The sequence below is a fragment of the Nannobrachium achirus genome (genome assembly GCF_963921795.1).
Source record: "Nannobrachium achirus genome assembly, chromosome: 9".
NCBI classification, from domain to species: domain Eukaryota; kingdom Metazoa; phylum Chordata; class Actinopteri; order Myctophiformes; family Myctophidae; genus Nannobrachium; species Nannobrachium achirus.
Window position 1 is genome coordinate 26,964,033 of NC_137818.1, and position 23,222 is coordinate 26,987,254.

At 42.7% G+C, this 23,222-nt stretch overlaps 1 protein-coding gene across 1 annotated transcript in view; it reads left to right on the top strand.

Moving 5' to 3' along the window:
• Nucleotides 1-3,173: 3,173 nt before the first annotated feature.
• Nucleotides 3,174-23,222, top strand: part of ccdc30 (coiled-coil domain containing 30) — a gene marked incomplete at both ends in the record, with an annotated part of 35,896 nt that continues 15,847 nt past the window's right edge. The window contains 18 exons of the mRNA XM_080732652.1: nt 3,174-3,398; nt 4,986-5,106; nt 7,905-8,095; nt 8,702-8,791; nt 9,220-9,294; nt 10,771-10,927; nt 11,256-11,327; nt 12,693-12,808; nt 12,919-13,046; nt 14,244-14,436; nt 14,987-15,085; nt 15,858-15,983; nt 16,754-16,891; nt 17,860-18,038; nt 19,555-19,825; nt 21,444-21,566; nt 21,886-22,056; nt 22,643-22,852. Coding sequence (XP_080588778.1) covers nt 3,174-3,398; nt 4,986-5,106; nt 7,905-8,095; nt 8,702-8,791; nt 9,220-9,294; nt 10,771-10,927; nt 11,256-11,327; nt 12,693-12,808; nt 12,919-13,046; nt 14,244-14,436; nt 14,987-15,085; nt 15,858-15,983; nt 16,754-16,891; nt 17,860-18,038; nt 19,555-19,825; nt 21,444-21,566; nt 21,886-22,056; nt 22,643-22,852 — 2,685 coding nt within the window. The remainder of the gene's footprint in view (nt 3,399-4,985; nt 5,107-7,904; nt 8,096-8,701; nt 8,792-9,219; nt 9,295-10,770; nt 10,928-11,255; nt 11,328-12,692; nt 12,809-12,918; nt 13,047-14,243; nt 14,437-14,986; nt 15,086-15,857; nt 15,984-16,753; nt 16,892-17,859; nt 18,039-19,554; nt 19,826-21,443; nt 21,567-21,885; nt 22,057-22,642; nt 22,853-23,222) is intronic.

Below are 23,222 nucleotides of genomic sequence, written 5' to 3' on the forward strand. Positions count from 1 at the left end.
TATTTTACTTATCTAGAACAGTGGTTCCCAAACAGTGGGCTGGGACCCATTTTGTGGGTTGTGAGTAAAAATTAAACATAAAAATTAGGCCTATAATCTAACATTTTTCAACAAAAATAAATAGCCTACAAAACCAAAGAACCTTCATAAATGAAGTATAGTGAAACTGAAATTAGCCGATCTACAACCATAGAAAACAAGTGGATGACAAAAACCAAAACTAAAACATGACACTCAGTTTACTACACATTTGCACTTAAGGACTACAGTACTATGGAGATAAGCTGTCAAGCTTTTTTGTGTTTTATACTTTTGACAGATACAGTAGCTATGTATCAGGTGTACACCTATTCCTATAAGTGTAATAATAATAATGCTTTTAATTTAAATTGCACTTTACATTTGTAGCCTATTTACATTTTGTGAGTTTTTGCAGTTTTTAGAGTAGGCCGTATGTGACTTCACTAAATTAAAACTTTTTTTGTTTAGTTTTGCTACAACTTTATTGTGGCAAAAAGGGTAAACTTAAAGTAGCATACATTTGCTGCTAAAGCAGAGAGGAAAGATGGACTCACTTGTTTATCACAGAATGATTTGTAATTGTAATGAGGAAAACAAATTGACCCCCCATTTGAGGACCCCCAGGGGTATTTGAGGCAGTTCTAAAGGGGGTCCCCAGCTAAATGATAGTTAGGAGGAACCAAATGGACCCTTAATATGTTTTTTTTTACTCAAATGGAACCAAATTTTACAATATTATCCGCGGGATAATACGTGTAAATGTGGGGGTCCGTCCTTGGCTTGACATGAAATGTTTGAGAACCACTGGACTGGTCAACCAACAGGGGGACAGCGCAGTAAAATGGATCGTCCCGTTATCCCCATCCGCTGAATGGTATGGTCCGTTGCCTAGGTGCTTGTAGAAGCCAATCCGCTCCGCCACGCCTGTGTCTACAGCTCCTGCACCTGGTGTTTTGACGCTATATTACCACCAGTATTGGGAAGGTGTGTAAAACCTAAGCTCAGTTTTGTCACTGCAAAAAAGTATATTTTAATCGTACGTTAGTTCGCTGTGTAAATAAAAATAGGGAGAGGTTTGCATGCGAACTCCCTGTTGTTGGTGTCGCTTCGTTTCCAACTGGGTGGTAGCTAACGGTAGCGAGTTAGCCTTATTAGCTGAGAGCCGCAACTCCTATGCTCAACTCAAGTCAACTTTGGGACTAACTTCTAACTGGAGCCGTCGCTCTTGGTTGTGGGTTTCCAGGTTTGCCCACAGACAGACGGCCACGGGATGGATATTATGGACACATCCAGTTTGTTCTCAGTTGTCGGCTAGCTTTGCAGAAAAGGAATGCATTGCAAATGCCTGTGGTGCTTGGGGAAAAAAGCCTAACTTGCTCCTCCTCGTCAGACATTTTGGTACACTACTACACTACACTGGATCCATCCCAATATTGGGGATTTAACTTACTGCTGATGGAAGCGATCAGCTGTTACCTAGTAAGACAGATGGGTCTATTTATATCACTCAAACAAATGTAATTGTAAAGGAAACTGCTATGCACCCTTGTGTATGTGCACTGCATTCATACTAGATACTACATACAGTAGCCTACGTTGTCTCCTGCCTTGCTTAAACAAGTCATGATAATATATACAGCAGATAAAACATAGCTAATCAGCTTGAAGCTTTGCATAGCCTTAGGTGATGTAATGTGAGACACCCAAGGTTATGGCATGTGACACTTTCTACCTAAGCTGAAGTAGCAACCCTGGTCTTCAAGCTTATGCAACTACAGGTCCTACTGTTAACTTTGTTGCACAGAATCATTCATTGCTCTAATTTAAGGCCTCTCATCTTTTACAGGGGACTCAAGAGAAGAAGAAAATGGCACCCAACAGCCACACTGAGCAGTCTGTGTTTTAAGCATCTAATTATTGGACAACATTTGGGAACCTTGAACATGTTTACTGGACAACATGTAGGCTGGATTGCTGCCTGACATCATTGTCCTGGCTGTCGAGGTAAAAGTTCATCACTTGCCGATGCAACTTCCTGATGCATGGCCATGGATAATGAAGAGGTAATGCCCGTAATCATTCATTTATAGTATTTGTTTATCATGTCATGCCAGTTAGTTTTAACAGGCTCAGGCCAGATTTCTCGTGAGTAATATCATTTACATACTGTAAATGTTAGTTTGGAGTTTGAGGGTCTGACGAGAGATAACTTAATTTCCACCCATTAACTACAGCAGCTGCTCGATTCAGAAATGTGCAAACCAGGTTCACTATTTCACCAGCCAAACAAATACAAACGATTGCTTACTTATACTTACTGGAGGGGATGTTGGAATGATTTGAATGTTTCATGTAATCATGCAGTTGCCAGTTTTGGTCTGATGTTTAAGTACACCAGGCATGTGAGACCTGATGCTGTTGCCTAGCATGTGGAGACAATACGCAGCATGCTGGGATGGTGTCTACCTCTATAGCAAGTCTAATCATTGAATGAGGGGGCCTCTCAAGTTACAGGACCTGCAAATTACACTATTGAATTCAATGACAGGTGTTTAGCGTAAGCAGGGCCCCTGAGTTGTGTCCTCCTACCATGTGTCACACGATAGATCATTCTGCAGCTAGACTCAAATTTAACATTGAATGTTTTGATCACACTGAAAGTGGCAGCTCAGATGCTCTAGTCTAAATTCACTGCTAGACGAAAGAAGAGAAATGTGATGTTAAACTCTGTGGCCTGTTTCACAGTTGGACACATCAAAACACATAATAGTAATAAAGCAATACTATGTGATGTATGTAGGCATTTCACATTTTGATAGTATAATATGTGTAAATATTTGCCACTGTACATTTATTTTTATGATTGGTGTCCAGTCATTATCAGGCATGTCTTTGTATATTCAAGTTATCTGTCATACCCGTGTGCCCTGTGCAATTCTTTTCTGTTCCAATGTTCAATGTCAAAAACACAATTAAATCAATCAATTTGTGACAAATAATTAATCATCAACTAAGATGTCATGATCGTGACAGCCCTAGATATGTCATTTAAGCCGCTTTTTGTAACTTTCCTGTAAATTGTTCTCTTAAAACACTGTAGCCTTTATTGTGCAGCCCTCATAATAAACCATTGTACTGATGAATTCAGCAAGATGCAACACATTGAGAGTCCGCATCAATTCTTGGTCCCCAAGGTGCGGACGGAGCAGGACCAGATTGCTGTGCGTTTGCAGGAAGATGGCCTGCCTCCAGGGGCCAGTGTTGAGGAGCGCCAGCGGCACCTGTGGCATCAGCTGGTTTGCAGTGAGAAAGACCGTGAGGCTGCCAGCCAGGAGCTGCAGACTCTACGCTCCCAACAGGCCAGTGAGATGAAGGAGGTGAGATGATAAGAAAGGCTGTATTATGTCTTTGAATACTTTGGCATCTTATTGATGAGCGCATCCAGCAAGTACCTGCCCACCACCTTGGAGAACGACTTTGACAACTTTGGATTTCAAAGGTCATGGTGCTGTTAGCAAAATAATTGTAATGAATGCATGGACTTTCATTAAAGCTAGTGTGAATGATCAGTAAGCTGCCCCAAAGACATTCTGCTTAACATTTGAGTCAAAAGGGTGAATTGTCAAGGTCACAATCAAGGGTAATGTTGGGGGGGGGGGCACGGTGGCGCAGTGGTTAGCGCTTCGCCTCACAGCTAGAAGGTCCTGGGTTCGATTCCCGCCAGGGGACGCTGTGGGTGCTGGGGGCGTGTTTCTCCCTCCCATCAGCGCCCACACCCTAGGTGGGGTCGGCGATAGGGCCTTTCTGTGTGGAGTTTGCATGTTCTCCCCGTGTCTCCTAGGGTTGATACCCTCACAAAAACATGCAGTAATCCTGGTCTCAAGAATGCCTCCCCCTGGCCAGCCGGGGCGCTTGATGGAGGGGAAAGGAACTGGTTGGAATAACGTGTTCATTCCACGCGCTATGTCCATCCCGGGGAAATCCCCCCTGTCAGGTGAAAAGAAACAATTTGGACTACTCATGCATTGAAGGAAGCATGAGGTCAGTCTGTTGTCTCCCCAGGCGTGGCAGAGGGAGAGCAGAGCCCAGGATTACGTAGGCAATTGGCACTGGGTGAAAATGGGTTGCAAAATCGTGGGATAAAAATTATAAAAAAAGGGTACGGTTGCAATCAATAACAGATTTGGTGGTCCTGGAGAACTTGGTAGGATTTACGTTTTGGCTGAAAAGGTCGAAGCCAGGTCAAGGACACAATCCGTGGTCTGTCTGTCTGTCTATAACGCCTGACACTGTGGCTCCCTTGACACATCACTGTGACATCACAGGTGACATCACAGTGATGTTAGATACTCAGAGGATCACAGTGATGTCAGATACTCTGAGCAGGTATCTCCATATTTTGCCATATGGAGATCCCTGTGATGCCAGGGGAACCAATCACTTTTATGCCCATATATGGAGATCCCTGATGTCCCAGGGGAACCAAATCCCTTTTATGCCCATATATGGAGATATAGTAAGACACCCATGTATGTTGTGATGTCATGGGAACCACTCTAACAGAATCCCTTTTATATGGAGATCCCTGATTTCATCAATATTAAGCCCATATCTAACAGCACTTCATATGGGAATGTCCATATATGGAGGAAGACAGCCCATATCTGTGTGGCTGGTTCAGACAGGGATCTCCATGTATGCATAAAAGGGATTGTATGTATGATGTCAGATGTGATAGACTCATAGGATTTTCACACTGGCCAGACGGCCAAGACATGGCGCGAGGTCGCTCGTCGCCCTGAGGCGTCTTATGCGTTTTATAGTGCTATACAAATGTTACTAATGCATTTTATTTGTATGCTGTGTTATGTGCTTTTGATTTATTAACTTAATTTCTTAAAGTAATTAAGAACATTGTATCAGAAATGCCAGTCATAACGACTGTGTGTGTTGTATGTTCTCAGGTAGAGAGTTATGTGGCGCATATCCGCGGGCTGCTGGAGGAGCGTGAGGCGCTGACTGCTGAATATGAGAGGGACAATGAGCAGCTGCGCCTTGAGCTCCAACAGATCAAACTGCAGCAAGGTGAGTGTGCAACCGTAGAAAACACTACGTTTATCCTCTAACTCAGGGGTTCTCAAACCTTTTTAGGCCGTGACCCCCAAAATAAACATATTTGAACTGGGGACCCCCATCCTGACAAGCACTTGGAATTGTAGGTATTACATTTAATGTGACTCGGTTCCACAGATAAATATTGTGAAAATAGCAGATCTACATGCTCACAACGCCTCACAACAGTGTTCGCCTCTTGCTTACTTAAAGCTATACTGTGTAAGTTGCTCAACTTGTGGTCAGTAGCTCTATAGCAAACCTCGGTCGCGTCCGCGTCTTTCGGCCGTTTTTCGGTTCTCACACCCCCGCGTCTGCCTCCACCTCGCCGAGATCTATCTTTTGAGGGGTCCCTGGTTCCTGTGCGTTCAGCCATTCTGGAGATACACTCCTTCACCCATGCTTCACCGTGCACCCGAGTATAGAGACACACGGGAGACTACAAATATGGCCGCCCTAGCGACCCCACTCCAAGATGCTCTGTGATTGGCCGGCAGTGTAAACCCTCGCTGTGATTGGCCGGTAGTATGATGACGTCATATTGCCGTGAAATTCTCCCCCCCTCACGGCTCATAGAAAACATATAAAGAGAAGGCTTTTGAAGCTGAAAATAACGGAGTGGGGGTTCTAAAACTTTAGCGATTTAGCAGTTAGGACCATTTTAAGATTTGTTTTATAAAAAAAGTTACATGGTATAACTTTAATATTTGACAGTTTGGCCAGTTTGGTATTAAAAAGTCTTGAAGGTCCTTAAATTGTCACTTATAAATGTGCAGTTACCCACTTATACTGTGTGTTGGTTTGTTTACCATTGAGTGAAAAAAAAAAAATGACATTAAGCTTATCATCTTGGGACCCCACATAATAATTTGGGGACCCCAAGTTTGAGAACCACTGCTCTAACTGAACCACAATTTAACAGGATCCACTATCTACAACATAATGCTAATGCCTCCCTCATTGATATTTCCATGTGACAAATGTTTGTTAGTTTTAAAATTGTCATTTTGGCCCTGCATACTCTTGTAAACTGTGGTCACTCACTCATTCATTCATTCACTAATTCACTCACTCACTCATTCACACACTAGATGGATGGTCAGTACTTGTCCAATGACATGCTTGCATGCAAATTGTGATTGGTGCTTTTCCAACAGCGTCCTTGCATGTAAATGACTTGGTGCAATGGTGTCAGCGCCTTGTCCAATTGTGTGTTTTATGCAAATGATGTTCAGTGAGTCATCCTCTAGGTTCTACAGCAACATTCGTGTAAAACACAACCACAGAGATAAAGAAACGTAGAAGAGATTAAATAAAACTAAGCCCACATTGTGAACAGTTCTTGCCCAACCTATAGTACTAGTGCTGTTAGATCAAATGAAATATAAAGAAACAAGATTAGAGTAAAAGAAAATTAAGTTTGAATAGAATATGTCACTTTTGTCTTGATAATAATAATTTTAAATAATTGTTTATTGACTATGATTTGGCTGGTGTAGTATGTCTGTAATGAACAATACAATTATGATAATTATGATAATGTAGCTTGCACTAGCCGGTACAAGTGGACGACTCTGTGAGCTCCAATTGGAATGCAGTGTGGTGTTTGTTGATGCCGCTGCTGTTATGATTGATCCAGTGGTGGCTGGAACATACTGTAGCTTTGGATGCTGCTGCTTTTGTAGTTGTTGTTATTATTAATAAGTGTACAAGAGAGATGACATGACTGACTGGCAGAAATGTTGATGAATTCTCAACACCGTTGCCTCCAGTAGAACTGTTGGTTTTCTATCATAGAAGAGCCAAACGTGGTTCTGAACTTCTGTTATGAGTATATTAATAATCTTTTCTAAACGCAGTGTTACAGTGCTACACTGCAGAGCAGGTAATAGAAAGGTTGTGCTAGGAGGACTTTGTTTTGATCATTCATGTTATTTTTTATTCATGACAAATGCAGAGAATCAGATGCCGACTTCTTTTGTTCATGTAGAAACTGCCAATAAATATTTGATATGGGAAAATATATAATTAAATGAATGTGGCGTGGCTTTGTTCCCTCAGCTGATGCTGGTCACAGAACAGCACCATCTGCGTGATGCTGCACGTTTCCTGTATGGAATTTACTTATTACCAAAATAATTATTAGGATTCATATGTACAGTATTCACATTTTCATAGTTTTAATTGATTCGAATTTGAATATTATTTTATGAGAGAATCGACAGCCCTGACACCAGTATGAAACAGTCTGGTTGAGCCTATATAGGCTTCAGAATAGGTACTATACTATATACTGAAGCCTACAGTAAGTTTAGGCCTTTTAATGATATTGACTGTAAATTGATGTGTAATTCAGTCTATGACCGTGAAGCTAATTAACCACTATTACACTACTTTGTATTGAAAGTATTATTTTGGACACAGAAGTTTCAGTCACCATAGATTCTTCTACACACTTTTCTTTTCCATTTTCCTTTTTAATCTGTGTCGCCAGAACGGAAAAAGATATTTTTCCGTTTTCTTTGTTTACATTTCAGGCTTTCAGCTTTCGTTCATGTCCTGAGTGACATGTAAGAACTTGTACGCTGTATCAATTTGATTAGTACCACTTTAACTTTACAAACAACCAGTTGTCATTACGTACAGTCAGAGCTACTGTGTAGTGTGCCCCGTCAATATTATTTTGAACCAAGAAAGTATATTTGGAGATATGGATGGACCGTGGACCGTGGTCCAGCTGTGGATCCTAATCCCTGACACTCCATCTGCAGAGAGCCAGAGCAAGGAGCTGGTGGAGCTGCTGGGCCAGGAGGGTCTTGGAGAGATGGGCCTGAGCGGTCCCAGTGAGCAGGTGGCATACCTGCTGGTGGAGAGGGCTACACTCCTGGAGAGGCTGGAGGCTGCTGAGAGGAGGCTGGACAGCCAGAACCTCACAGGCAACCTGAGGGAGGTTCATCTGCAGGTACCAGACTGATTCCCCCCCCCCCCCCCCCCCCCCCCCACACACACACACATTATATAAAGCTTGTATAAAGTAGAGCAGTCACACAGTCGAGATGACCCGTGTGACTGCTCCACATTCGAAGATATTAAATAGATGCCATTTTTTCCTTAAGACGTCCCCAAGGGTCTTAAGATCAAAGGTGGGAAGGTAGCCAACTCACGTTACCAGGTTAGCTGAACCTACTGTATATTGACTATAAGTGTACCGAGCATGAGAGTTTGTTGGACAGAGTACGGCAGAGTGAGAGAAGCTTCAGAGCAACCAAACAGGACTTTTAGGGTATGTCCATTTTGAAACAATGGTCTGCATATTGACATTTGGGATGTCATGACGTTGCCCTAAACTACAATCTTACATTGTCTTTAACCCATTTAGAACTGAGGCTGATTCTAAAAACAAATCTTTATTCCAATGTTTAAAAAGAAATGTAATGTCAAGTAGACTGAGCCAAATGCAGATTTGAGTAAAAAAAATGACATCTTGCTCTCTCACCTACTGTATCTGCAGGGATGCTATAAAGTCAGAGATTAATTTGTCACTTTTATTATTATACCGTCTTGACAGGCGGAGCTGGAACATATCCATCACGCGCTGGGAGACGAGCTACGGCAGCAGAGAGAGGATATGCTGCAGACCAAAGATAGCATGACTAAGGTGAGGAGACTCCATTTTAACCCTGGTGGTAAAGATCAGCACAGGACTGTTCCCTCTTTGGTTTGGATGCAGACCTGGGATTGTTCACTGTCAACTCATAATATCAACATGAGGAAAACGCATTTCATTTGGAGCAATCATTATTGCCTCCAGTAACCCTAAAGTCTTAGGTTTGATACCATCAACTGTGTGTGTGTGTGTGTGTGTGTGTGTGTGTGTGTGTGTGTGTGTGTGTGTGTGTGTGTGTGTGTGTGTGTGTGTGTGTGTGTGTGTGTGTGTGTGTGTGTGTGTGTGTGTGTGTGTGTGTGTGTGTGTGTGTGTGTGTGTGTGTGTGCGATAACGATTCTTCTTCCGAGTCGTCTTGGTTCATTGAGAGGGTTGTAAAAAGAAAAGCAAGTTGTACAGCAGCCTGTCTCTCTTCTCAGCAGTCTTCGTGTCAGAGTCCATGGAAGAAGCTGTTTGGTCCACGCAGGTCTGCTCAGAACAAACACAGTGGTGCCCCCGTATGTTCTCCACCATACAGCTATATCCAAACCACTAACACTGATACCACCGGTTTGTGTGGCTTGTTTTGATGCATTACTACCAGTCTTTACACCAGGGGTCTTCAACGTTTTCAGGCCAAGGACCCCTTAGCTGAGAGAGAGAGATGAAGCAGGGACCCCCACAACCTTTTCATAGATTCCATATATTTTCATTTCTTTTACAGTACAATCGTCAGTGTATTTTGGATTCATGTCAATTTCTGTTTTCAGATATTTAACCACTTGAACCGTCAATACTAATTAATAAACTTGACCTTTCACTCTGTACTTAGTCTGCTCTTTTCCTCCTCTACACCAAACCTCTTTGCCGAAAATAGCCGACTGCGAGGCGTTGTGAGCTTGTAGATCTGCTATTTTTGGCTAAAGTTCTCAGAATTTGGACACTAGGGTTCAAGTGGTTAATATAAAAAAAAGGTTTCTATATCACACAAATATTTGGAGGACCCCCTGCAGTAACTCTGAGGACCCCCTGTTGAAGACCCCTGCTTTACACAATCACACTAAGAAGGTCTTTTGAAGCCAGTATGACCACTGCGATGTCCGCACCACTACTGAACTACAGCACCGGTTTCACTAACAGATTTGTAAATTGGGACATGGTACATTTCATGAATGCATGCATGATAAGGGTGGATGTGAGAAATGAAAATCGTCAGCATGTTACTGGCAAGAGCATGTCCCTCGTTTGCTGCATTTAATCCCTCTCTCAGGTGTATACCAATGCTCAGCAATGGGAATGTGGTTTCTTCTCCCTCTCATTTTCCTAAATCTCCTTCTCCAGGCCCTCATTGATGACAGCTCCTAGCCCCGGTAACGCATGTCTCTTAAAATCAACACATTTAACCAGATGTGCCAACCACGTACAAGACTAACCCCATGAACCCCAGCATCCCTATTCGGGGTGAAAATAGCAGATCTTCAAACTCACAATGATAGATGGTTGTATAAATAATAGACCTTTACTGATCTTTCAGCTGCCAAAGACGGTACAGCAGTAAGAAAAAAACGGGGCAGATACAGAAAAGAGGAGATACAGCTCTGGGTAGCAACCAATAGATACTACAGTAGATACTAATAGCAGTCAAGTATACAAGAATTACAGAAAGGGGTTGGCAGGTAGCAGCATAGTGGTACTTGGAAAGTAGTGCCAGACACCCAGTTTACAGAACAATCATATCTTGCCTAACCCTCCACATCTGGACTACTTTATGTACATATACTATACGTACATTATTATTATAGATGCAACGTGTTGTGAGCTTGTAGATTGGCTATTTTCGGAAATTTGGTGTAGAGGGAAAAAAAAGGGGGCCTAGTAAAGACCCCTGGGGGACTCCAGTCAACAAAGTATATAGGGATTAAGTGGTTTAACCGCAGTGCCTCCTTCTCCTGCTGTACCTAACCTCTGCCACTCTCCTTCCTCTTCTCCATCAGGTTCACAATGAGGAGGTGTTCAGGGAGCGAGGGGAACGCCAGAGGCTGGAGCGGGACCTGGAGGAGGCCTCTCGGAGGCTGGCCATGGCCCACCAGGACATCCGCAGGCTGACCAATGAGCTGGACGGAGCCAGGAACAACAATGTGATACTCAGTGGTACGTTTCAAATCAATTTTCAAATCAGTCAGTGCTGATCATTGATCATCTAAAGAAAAATCCTGAGCACCTTCAATGTCTTAAGCCTATTGTGCTATTTAAAAAAAGATGTGTGTGTTTTTAGTGGGGCGGGTAGCCATAGCAGACTGCTTTAATATGTACAGGTACGTTAACCTATCAAGATATATTCTAAATGATTTCTGAAAGCTTTGGTTCTCTTTATATCATTCTTTATAATCCTGTTGAAAGCAGTGCCCTGAATTAAAAAGATATTGCTGTTTTACTTCATGTGATGTGACAATAAAATTCTATTATATTCTAATCTAAGGTGCTGAGCTGGAGAGAACGGGCCAAGAGGTTGAAAACCTGAGGAAAGAAGTGGACAAACTGAAGCACTGTGGTGAGAGAGACTATGGGCTTCACCTTAAAACCTGAGGGTAGGGAATTAATCAGCCTCTAGCCAAGAATTACATATATGACTGTTCATTGAGGTATGAAAATGAGAAATGGCTATGCTAAATCAGACAAAACTGCACTTAGTCACCAGTCCTCCTTTTTTTTTTTTTTTTTGGAGCGGTGAAAGCGCTCCCAATAGACAGGTATGTCCGTGGGTGGCTATGTGGCTGGCTGGCTGGCTGGCTATGTCTGTAGCCTGGCAATACCTTGAGTGGCCACACAAGTTAAAGGAGGGGCGCTGTTGTGCAGGCACACACACACACACACACACACACACACACACACACACACACACACAGACAGGGTATAGCTGCTCAGATTCACCGCTCCACTTCGAACCGAGGTTTGATTTTTGGAGCGGTGAAAGCGCTCCCAATAGACAGGTATGTCCGTGGGTATGTGGGTGGGTGGCTGGCTGGGTGGCTGGCTGGCCGTGTCCGTAGCCTGGCAATACCTTGAGTGGCCACACACAACACACTAGTTAAAGGAGGGGCGCTGTTTTGTGCAGGCCAGGTACACTCACCACCACTCACTCACAGGCACAGTTTACACTCACTCACTCACATATATAGGGTACAGCTGCTCAAATTCACCGCTCCACTTCGAACCGAGGTTTGATTTTTTGAGCGGTGGTCACACCGTCTCCATAGCGTGGCCGTGTGTGTATCCGTGTGTGTCTGTCTGTCTGTCTGTCTGTAGCCTGAGGTGTATGTAGCCTCAGTACCTCTGGGTGACCAGAGAGGTGCTGTTGAGTCTAGCTTACCCTGAGCATCAACTGCAACCAGTTGGGGCCTGAGTGAGCAAGTATGGCTCACACTCTCTCTCTCACGCACACGCGCACACCCCCCCCCCCCCCCCCCCCCCCCACACACACACACTCCAGCTGGGTGAGCAACGCACACACACACACCTCTGTGAGCAACACACACACACACACACACACACACACACACACACACATGCACGCACGCACGCACACACACCCCCACCCCCACACACGTGCAGGCACCACCGCTCACTTCAAACTTGGGTTTGATTTTTACTTTATTTTAGATTGCATTAAATAGAAAGATGAGACACTCCAAAATTAAACACAAATCCAATCAAATTAAAATCAAATACAAAATAATTTAACAGAAATATACAGGGGTTCACATTTATACACTTTCTTTTTTTCTCTAAAATCTCTCCTTTTTTACACTTTCATATTTGCATCTCTCCCTTTTTTTAATTTATACATTACCCATTTTTCCCAACGTTTATTAAAGAGTTACCAGTCCTGCTTTTTAATGATTATTTTCCTTCCAAGATATGGTGGAGCTGCAGAAAGCCAGAGAACGCAACGAGAGGCTAGACGCAGAGATCAGAGCTCTGAGAGAGAGGGTACGGACCTTGGACTCTGAAAAAAGAAATCTCCAAGAGACGGTTAGCAGTTGATACATTCTTCATAAATATACATAGACCTATAAGGTTACCATTATTAATTATTATATTTCAGCAAATGCACTTTGGACTTTTTCCCCCAATGCTTCCAGATGGCAAAGAGTGGCCTAGACCAAGACCCCGTCAAAGACAAGGTTAAAAAGGACAAGACTAGTGGTGATGAGCCTCAAAGAGACCTGACTGCCTCCTTAGCTGAAGACAAAGATAACATCCATAAACGGTACTGTGGTTTGAGGTTCCAGTGAAGTCCAGTATGTGATGTTGGTCAGACTTTGCACCCGGACATGGAGATCTGTGCTACTTTTTTGGCTAATACATTTGGATCTCTTACATGGAGATCCCTGACGTCATAGACAGAATGCTGTGATTGGCAACCAAAAAAAAAAGATGTGTTGTGATTTGCCGGAAAAAAACAAAAGACGTGCTGTGATTGGCCGAATAAAAGACACGCTGTGATTGGCGGAAAAAACAAAAGAAACAAACAGAAGATGCGCTGTGATTGGCTGAATTAGACGAGCTATGATTGGCCAGGAAAAAAAATAAAGACGCGTTGTGATTGGCCTGAAAACAAAACAAAAGACACGCTGTGATTGGCAGAAAAACTAACAAAAGGCACGCTGATCATAGATATAAAAAGCTAGATACCTCTTCCGCCGCTGGAGTTCATTGGATCGACCCGTCAAACTGGATAGGAGGAAGAGAAAAAGGATTCCCGCATCCTGTATTATTATTATTTCTGATTGGCCTACCGGCTACTGAACGTCCCCTTCTGTGACACACGCGTGGAAGCTTGCCTTAAAAAATGCCTATCCTCCAAGACGGACGCCCCAGAACTGAAGGAGGCGTCTACCTTTTTATGTCTATGGCGCTGATTGGCCGGAAAAAAACTAAAGACGCGCTGTGATTGACCAAATAAAAGACTAAAGCAGGGGTCAGCAAACTTTTTGACATGATGTGCCATGTCTTTATTTTCTTGATAGTCAGTGTGCCTTTTCAAATTAGCGTTTAATTACACCACTTCAAAATTAAAAATATCCAACAGATTCTGATTGTCCATAAATAAAACAACCTTTTTTCTTCTTTCTTCTGCTTCTTTTGAAATATTCATATCAGGACATTTTAATGATCATTAGATTCAGAACAATAACCTCCCTAACCAGAGTTCAGAATTGGAATTAATGTGGAATTATGTGCAGGATCCAATTTGCATACAGATGTGAAGGACTTAATTTACATTGTTTAAATATTTGTCCTAAAGGATTCATATTAAACGTTAAACCCTGAAACGACCTCCTTGTCGAATGCAATCTCATTCAAGTTGAGTTCCTGTCACCCCCTGTCCGTTCTGACTTCTGCTGTTTTCTATCTCCCCACACCTCTGTCCTCCGGCCTCCCTGCCCTACTCTCTGTGGGCCAGGTGCCGCGAGGCCATGGAGGACGGCCTGGTGCAGGTGCGAGAGATGCAGCGGCGGCTCCAGAGGCAGCGCGTCGAGCAGGAGGAGCTGGTGGAGAGGAACGAGGAACTGGAGTCCCTGCTGGGCGAAGCCCAGAATGCCAGCAAAGAGGACAGACAGCGCCATGAGGGGGAGGTGGAGGGACTGCACAGGAGGGTGAGGACAATGCTAACATAACATCACAGAAGGTCACTGTGTGAGAGGTGTGAATAATAGCGGGTTGATTTATTATTGTTGAACGTATCCTGAATGCCTGCTCCGAGGAGCACACTTTTCTAGTTTGTTTATTTTTCCAGGACTAGTATTACCAGAGAACCTCAAACATAATTCAGTCCAGAATCTTTAGTCAGGTGAAAATGTCCAATGTGTCAGATTTGGATTATATTAAAATTTGTAATGGGCAATAATTCAAATTACAGGACAATCTTGGATTAAATGAATCCTCTCAGAATGGAGCATTTGAGAGAGAAAGAGTGAATCAAATAAATTGCTCATCAGTGTACTTGTCAGCAGGCAAACATGACAATCCCATTAACGTTTGTGGAGAAAATAAAAACAAAGGCGTTGGTTTCTGAGAAACTAATAAGCTCAAGTCCTCGTCTGGAATACCACTGAAATTATAATGCAGTCTGAAACCAGGCTTTAGTATGTCTGGGAATGTCAGCCCTCTATTGACTTGACTAATTATTATGTGCTGGTCCTACAGATCAAAAGCCTGGAGGTAGAACTGAAGAAGCAGGGTGTCCAGGACAAGCTGCTGAAGGACGGGGATGGAGGCAAAGAGACAGAGTCCTTATTACAACAGGTTAATTTTAACTTTCAACCTCTGTGTTCTTAAAGCAGCAGTGGAACTCTATAATTCCAGGACTAGAGAAGTACAGAACCCAACCATTTTCTTAATAAAAGACAAGGAATTGTGGTGTCCTGCTGTTTATAATTAACCACTATACCATATAAACGTGTTGACCTGGGTTCGTCAGCGGGTCTATACTGGTACCCTCCTTTTTCCCTCCAAAAACACCAAATATCTTTGCCTATTGTGACACACCCAGAACAGGGATGCCAGGGTTAAAGTGGTAAATGTGCTGGCAAAACAACACAAGAAAACTACCACAAACTGCACTTGAATAGGAATGGGTGTGGACCATAAAACTAAATGACACAATAAAACGCTCATCAAAATCCAGCTATCTTGTCTTTCCCTCTCTCTGCCCTCAGTTTCCTGTCTCTCCAAAGAAAGGAAAGAATGTACAAAAAAAAGGAATGTAATTCCTTAGGTGATTGTAATTGTGTCACTGCCTCAAAAAGGGTTATATATCAGTTATAATTAATATGATTATTATGATAAAGAAAGAAGCGACTGACAGAAAATATTTACGGCTGAATGTAGAGCAAAACTACTAAAATCAATCCCTAAACTGCCATTGCTGCATAACATTTGGGAATTCTTGAAACTGACTAGCTTGTGTAATTTTATTTCACTATGTAAAGAAATATTCATTTTCTACTTATGAAATCTTAGGTCCTGGACAAAGTTTTACATTGTGAACTTGTGACCTCTGTTTTGCGGGTATTAGTTGAGAGGCAGTAACCAGGAGAGAGTGGCTCTGCTTGAGGCTCGCCTCACTGAGGAGAAAGACTGGAGGAAACAGCTGGAGGTGGACCTCAGTGCTGCACAGGCTGCCCTCAAGAAGGACAAAGAGGTAACACCATTTTTGACCAGTTTTCCCAAGTCTGTGTTGTATGCCAAAACTCACAGGCCTCAAATTTGAGGGTGAGTTCCCTGCCAGTCCAACAGAAATGAGATGTCAAGTAGGCACGAAGTGTGAAAAATGCTAAAAACCGCTCTCCTGTGAAAACAGGTTTGCAACAAAGTGAGCATAACGAGTTTAAATGCAGTGGAAATGGCATTTGTATTCTCACAATGAATACTTAATAAGGTAAAAACCTCCACAACCTCTACAAGTTACAATACCTCACCATTTCCAGCAAACTATAATGGCTACCTATTTCCTTCTCTACTGTGAAAACGTATCCAGTCCTTAATCCTCCTCTTGGGAACTTGACCCCTGTGTTCACTTGAACAATGTGCATATACCTATAATGTATGACAGTTACAGTTTGTATAATGCATGGGTATAACAACATGCCAAAAGTGTGACTAGCTGCTTTCTCGACTTCTGTGGCAGTTCACTGCCCCCAAAACTAGAGGTCGTTAAGTAAGACAGACCTATAAAATAGAACTTAATTGATCCTCGGAGCGAAGTTCAGCTGGGCCAATTTTAGTTTTTAACACGTAGAATTAGCTGAAAATTACTACCAAGCAACAAAATAATCACTGCTGGGCTTGTCTATTTTCTATGATGGCATGTTTTGTGTCAATGTGTATTGTATACCTACTAGGTTCTGAAGAACACACATTTGTTGTAGGGTTATAATTCACATATTTTCTTTATCATCCTACTTACCTTAGGCCTTGCAGATAGGTGAGAGAGAGCTGAAGAAGCTGAGAATGGAGGTCAATGGCCTTCAGACTGAATGTCAACAAGGGAAAACTCTCATCAAAAGTCTCACACAAGTCAAGGGAGAAAAGGCAATTCTGGAGGAAAAGGTTGGTTGAATGAGCTTTTCTTGATTCTTGAGCCGCAAAGCTGCTTTTCTTGTAAAGGTGCTTGCGTGCTTGGCTATCTTATACATTAATTTATGTGTCACACAATGTGTGATGGGAAAGGGGTAAATTTGTGATCATCCACCTTTTCAGACTGTATGAGATTAATTGGGTCTACCTGTCACTCTGAGGGAAGAACCTATGAGGAAAGGAGAAAAGGTTGGACCTTTGCAGATTAGTGTAGCCTCGTAAACCAGACTCTAATTCGAACAGAAGGTAGGAGGAGTCTAGTTTACTAGGCTAAGATTAGTGGGCATTTCTCCAAAAGCAGCTGATAGTGATTGATTCCCCATGATTTTACATATGAAACTAGTAAACTTGCTGCAGTAATCTTTCCAGAATAAGTCGCCAACAATGACTTTACCTTATTTTTTCGATGAACTGTATAGCCTTGCATTGATTATAATCATATAGGACTAGCGATAAAGAGTCCAGGATTTCAGACATTAGCAGAAGTTCATTGTAACCAATGACTGCGTGGGTCGACTTGTAGATGGCTGTCTTTTATGGGGAGACCCATCACAGTAAAGGCCCCAAGATGATTACGACAAACAGATTAGCCACACTTATGCTTCGATGTAGATTTTTTGTCTGGGACAACACTAAGATGGCTGATATATCGTACAGTGTGTGGTCCAACCTTAATATGGTAGTTTGGTTTCCTTTGACCATGACGCTGACATGGGCAATGATTTCCAGCATAAAGCAACCAACTGTTTGTGAATTCCTCAGTGACTTATTGACACTGTCTGATATTTATTTTTCAGTTGCAACTGATTGAGTAGAGGACCATCTGAAAAAAAAAAACATTGCTCTTTTTTTATCACAACCTAATTCTCCCCGTCTTCGTCACTCTACCTTTCATTGTCTCTGTCTATCTCCCTCTCCTCTCTCTCTCTCTCTCTCTTCAGGTGGCCCAGTTGGAGCGCGCCCAGGGCCGGCTGCAGAGCGAGTTAGAGCGTCAGAAGGACAGTGGCCGGGCCCACGAGGACCTGCAGGAGAGCAGGCTGCGGGTGGACCAGCTCCAACAGCAGGCTGATAAGCTGAGTGCTGAACTCACCAGCCTCCAGTCAGAACACAACACACTGAGGTTGCTATTATGTTTTGTTCCTACATGAAGTCTCCTCCTTCTCACTAATATCACTATTATGCCTCTAGTTCCTTACCACTAGACTATCCATTGTCAAAGTACTGATTGTGTTGTCATTTTAACACATAATGTTTGTCTTAGTGTATGCATCAGCCTTTTTCAGGATTTGTGGGTTGAAATTAGTGTAAGGGGAAACTCAGTAACCCATGTATAAAAATAAAGTACATCTTCAAAAGTTGTGTTAATTGACCATGTATAATAGCTTGCCATTGCCAAAGGTGGCTTGTTTCTCAGCCAAATCTGATTAAACAGGATTTGGAACACATACAGTATGTAAACATAGGCCTACACGATGCATTAAGTCTTAAGAAGTCTACACACTGATTTCTTTCAATCAGACATTAACCACTTAATCCCTATATATTTCGTTGCATGAAAAAAAATCAGCCTTTTTAGAAAAAGATGTTGAAGGTGTGCCCAAAATAGGGACGCCAGGTTTAATATGGTTTTAACACATTGACCGCCATTTTAACATACCTCCGTACTCCCACCTGCCATTCGTCTCCATAGACTTCCATGTAATTGGGTGTGCACGGATCATGCACACCCATGCCTAGATAATGCACCACGTGTGTCCACATTGCTCACAGCTTTCAAACAAAAAAATCCGAATGGAAATCCGTTCAGGCATTCATGAGATAACAGCCACTATGTTTAACAAAGATGGCTGCCAAAATGGCTGCCATGCTTGAAAGATGGGGTTGCTATGGGGGTTAAACATGCAATTTCGCGATTGCTATCATGCCTACTCCATTTTTGGGGGTCAAAAAAAAAATTTGAATTTTTTTTTTTTTTTTTTTTTTTTTTTTTTTTTATTATTATTTTTTTTTTTAATTCTCGGGACTATCGGGCCTGGCGGGGAAAGACATTGGAATAATCTCGGGACTATCGGGCCTGGCAGGGAATGAGTTAAAGGACTTAGTTTTTTTTACAACAAGGGTTCATATTTTAGATAGTCATTATAGAGAAAAGAAAAGATGAGTGTTAACATTTTTTCATTTACTTCTTTCTATCGTTTTAGTGATTTTAACGATTTTGATGCCCCCAGGTTGGGGGCATGCATGCAAGTGGCTAAATATTTCTTTTTAGACACAATTAGCCCATTCCCAAGATGCACTGCAATCTTTCAAGGGCAGATGTGTCTTATGGGGGTTGGTGTAAATAGTAACAAAGAAATTGCCGGCCAGACATATTTAGCCACTTGTACGCATGCCCCCACCCACTGAAATCAAAATTCTAAAATCGCTAAAACAATAGAAAGCCGTAAATGAAACATTTTAACACTCATCTTTTCTTATTCTCTTCTTCTTCTTATTATTATCTAAAATATGAACCCTTGTTGTAAAGCTGTCTTTTGATATATTCCAGATTTTAATATATTCCACATTTTAAATCTTTCTGTCATGTTTGTTTCCCCGCATCTACACGCCCGCATGTGCACGCCTGGGCCTCGTAGGGATGAATTGGCTGGCGAGCGGCTGCAGAGCAGCGAGTTGCAGAGCCAGCTGAGCTCCAGGGTGCAGGAGAAGCTTGCAGTGGAGGGGGAGAGGGACCGCTTGGGCCTGGAGGCGCAGCACCTCAGGGAGCAGCTCCAGCTTCAGCAGGAGCTCCTCTCCTCCAGACCAGAGAAGACATCTGGCGGCAGCATGGAGCCAGAGCTGTACACAGCTCCCACAGAGTCTAGTCCTAGTCCAGGGGGGAGGACTGTGGATGAGGGCCATGAGCAGGTACCTGGATAGCATAGATGTAACGTCTTAAACCCTATACTTTATCGAAAGGAGTCCCCCAGGGGTCTTCTACTGAATCTGCTCTTTTTTCCTCTACCTCAAATCTCTTTGTCGATTTACCGTATTTTTTCACTGAATGCTCACCTATTAACTAATTTACTGCTATTAAAAAGTCTCCCTATGTAGTTGTCTGGCACGATGTCCTTTTAACGTGGGCGTGTGCGTGTCCATCGTGCACAACGGTTCATGGATCGCCTGCGAGCACGCCGTCATCAGCTTTAAAAAACAACAGTCCTCTGTGATAATCCATGCAAGCATGTCTGCACTACAGCTACTAGCATAAACAAGGAAGTAATGGATTGGAGTTGCATCCCCAATGCAAGTGTTGTCCCGCCCCCTGTTTCCGGTTCACATACATCCGTATCCGGTCCCAAACGGAAGTACTGTCTCTATAATTGTTTTATAGCGATTAAAGCATATTAAATTCTCGGGTTCCTCGGGCCTGGTGGGGGGAGACAGCTGCATTTTTTCGGGTTCCTCGGGTTGTGGCAGTAAATGTGTCAAGACATGCCCAGAATAGGGACACGACTAGGGTTCATGTGGTTCAATTCTCATACAGTATGGCAAAATCTATTGGCACACTGTACATTTTCTTTACATTGATTTGTAACAGTATACTGAGCTGAAATAAGCATACACCTATCCTAAAATATGTCTGCACAGACCCTGTACTTATTATTTTAGAAGGTTCAGGACGTTTCTGTGTGCCTGTGTTCTGTGTGATGCCAATGATAGTTTACCATGCCTGCAACCTAAACCACTGCTTGCAGCATCTCTCTGGGTCAGGCTAGACTAAAGGGAGCTAACAGTAAAAATAGATCCAGTGCCAAAAATAAAATGTATACGGTAGTTCAAAAACTTGAGAAAATCTGGGGCAGACTAGAATAGAAGGAGAGAATTGGGATAAAGAGTGACACAGAGTTTGTCTGTTTCAATTTTTTGTTTTGTTTTACTAGTGCTGGATAATGCAACTAGGTATACCATTAATGTGTCTTTAATGGTAACCATAACCTGAATCCTTGTGAAATCAATCTCTGATGAAAAGCAATGTCCTACTGCTATTGGCTGGTGTTCGTGCCAGTTATTAATGTCAGTACAATAGATAGTGGTGTTACCTGGCACTAACACTGTATTTTGTTGCATTTATGTTATGTTTTATGGCTGTTGGTTTAAATCACACTACAAGTGTTCATGAATAGAAGCGAGATTTTCTTTCCAAATGTCTGGTAATGGACATGCATGTATTGCATATTGAATGATAATGAACCACTATTTAATACCAACACCTCTTGAATCTATTAAGCCCTATATAATATAGCTGATATAGAAGCTCATTGTGTTCATCCAAGATAGCTGCCTGAGAGAGCTGCCTGAGAGAGCTGAGTTTTATGGAATATACTCTATTATCTGCGGGTGGAAACGGACAAATGACCTCCGAAAAACCTCTTTGGCCTATAATTGCATGCTTCAAATATAGGGATGCCAGGTTGACAGGTGACAGATTAACAGTGGTTAATATGTGTGTAGTTATATTAGAAAATGTCTGTTGTGTTGCTAGATATCAGCTGTGAAGCGGGAACTAAGTGGTCTTCAGGCCACCATGGACGAGGAGAGACAGCTGGCCTCTCAGCACCAGCTAGCCATGCAGGCCCAGATCTATGAAGCCCAGGCACACACCAAGGTCAGTTCACCTATTTAGGCTCTGACATCGTGTCATAATCTACTGTAATCCAACATCAAAACCTTACAGCATGCGAAAATAGCCGATGGGCAGGCGTTGTGAACTTTTAGATCTGACGTTTTCTGCGCACCTCACCGATGCGCAACTAAGTATAAATAAGGCTATAATTGGACCTTGATGGAGGATTTTAATGTTGGGGTTGGAACCATGTGCTTGTTCTGCATTCATCTACATGAAGATGTAGATGCAGTGAGGGCACTGTGTATTCTACTGTATGTGCTCTTATTCCTTAGTACGATCTCTCCTTGTGTCTCTCAAGTCCCAGAGCTGTGTGCTGGTCCAGAAGGGTGAGGAGTTGAAGCAGCTGAAGCAGGACCTGCAGAGAGCCCAGAGTCTGTTCACCTCGGCAGAGAGAGAGCTGCGCTATGAGAGGGAGAAGAACCTGGACCTGAAGAGACACAACGCTCTGCTGGACCAGGAAAAACTCAAGGTTAGAATTCCCATGTCCCATACTGTACACATGAAATACAGTTGGAGGCAGCATTATAGGCAGAGGCAGCACTGGACAACAAAATTAGAATAAGATAAAACCAGATAGAATGCTGTTTATATACATAGAATGTATACTACTATTTCACCACAGTCTGCAATGTGACTTTAGCACTGTCATAGACATTGTGTGCCATTAATGAATCAACAAGCTCTGAGTCTGAGCGATAATAGGCCTGGATAAATGTCTTCAGTCAGTATTACCTTAGGTTCAACCAGCCCAAGATGAAGTATTTAAGCAATATATTAAAAAGAATTATGACACTATGGTAGTATTGTTAATGTTTTTGTTTGGGGAGTTGATCTTAACAAGCTCAATGAGCATTAATGGGGTCAGCAGCTCGGTTGTCTACCCTTTATTATCTCATTATATCTATATATATTTTAGTTTTAGTTTAAATCATTTTGAATTGTGCTGCTAAAAATATAATGACTGTCATTCCACAACATAACGAACATCCACTGTGAAAACATTGACACCTGGTGTACGCTGACATGAACGTATCATGGTGACGTGCTTCCCCCAGCTGTGTGCAGAGCTGAAACAGGCCCAGACCAAAGTGGTCCAGACGGAGCACAGCGTCCACGGCAAGACCACCGAGATGGAGCGTCTGCAGCACAGGATCAGAGAGCTGGAGCTGGAGCTGGCTCGCAACTCCTCCAGCCGCAATGCCACCAGCAGCCTGCAGGAGGAGCTGCAGGCCGAGAGGGCACGTCTCATCGCAGCTGACAAAAAGGTTAGGATTTGGGCTAAGCAAGCCTTGGAGTCCCACATATGCCTGTTTTGTGTCAAGCAAATCATCAGACTGCAACTGCTTTTTGTCCAAAGTGTTCTGCCAAGCAGTTTCCTTTATCATTTTCATTCAACGTTTGCTTCTAATACAACATGCTCATACATGCACTGAGCAGCTTTAGTGTAATCGTTAAGTAGGCTTGTTGGAAGAATCTTTGCTGTATATATGACTGATGTAGATGTCAATTCATATCTTAATGGCCCACAAGCAAACATCAATTTGATTCCAGATGGGATTTAAATAAAAAACGACAATAATTGGGAGAGATGGACTTGGAAGTGAATTCCACGGTGCTGTTCTCCCCATCATGTGA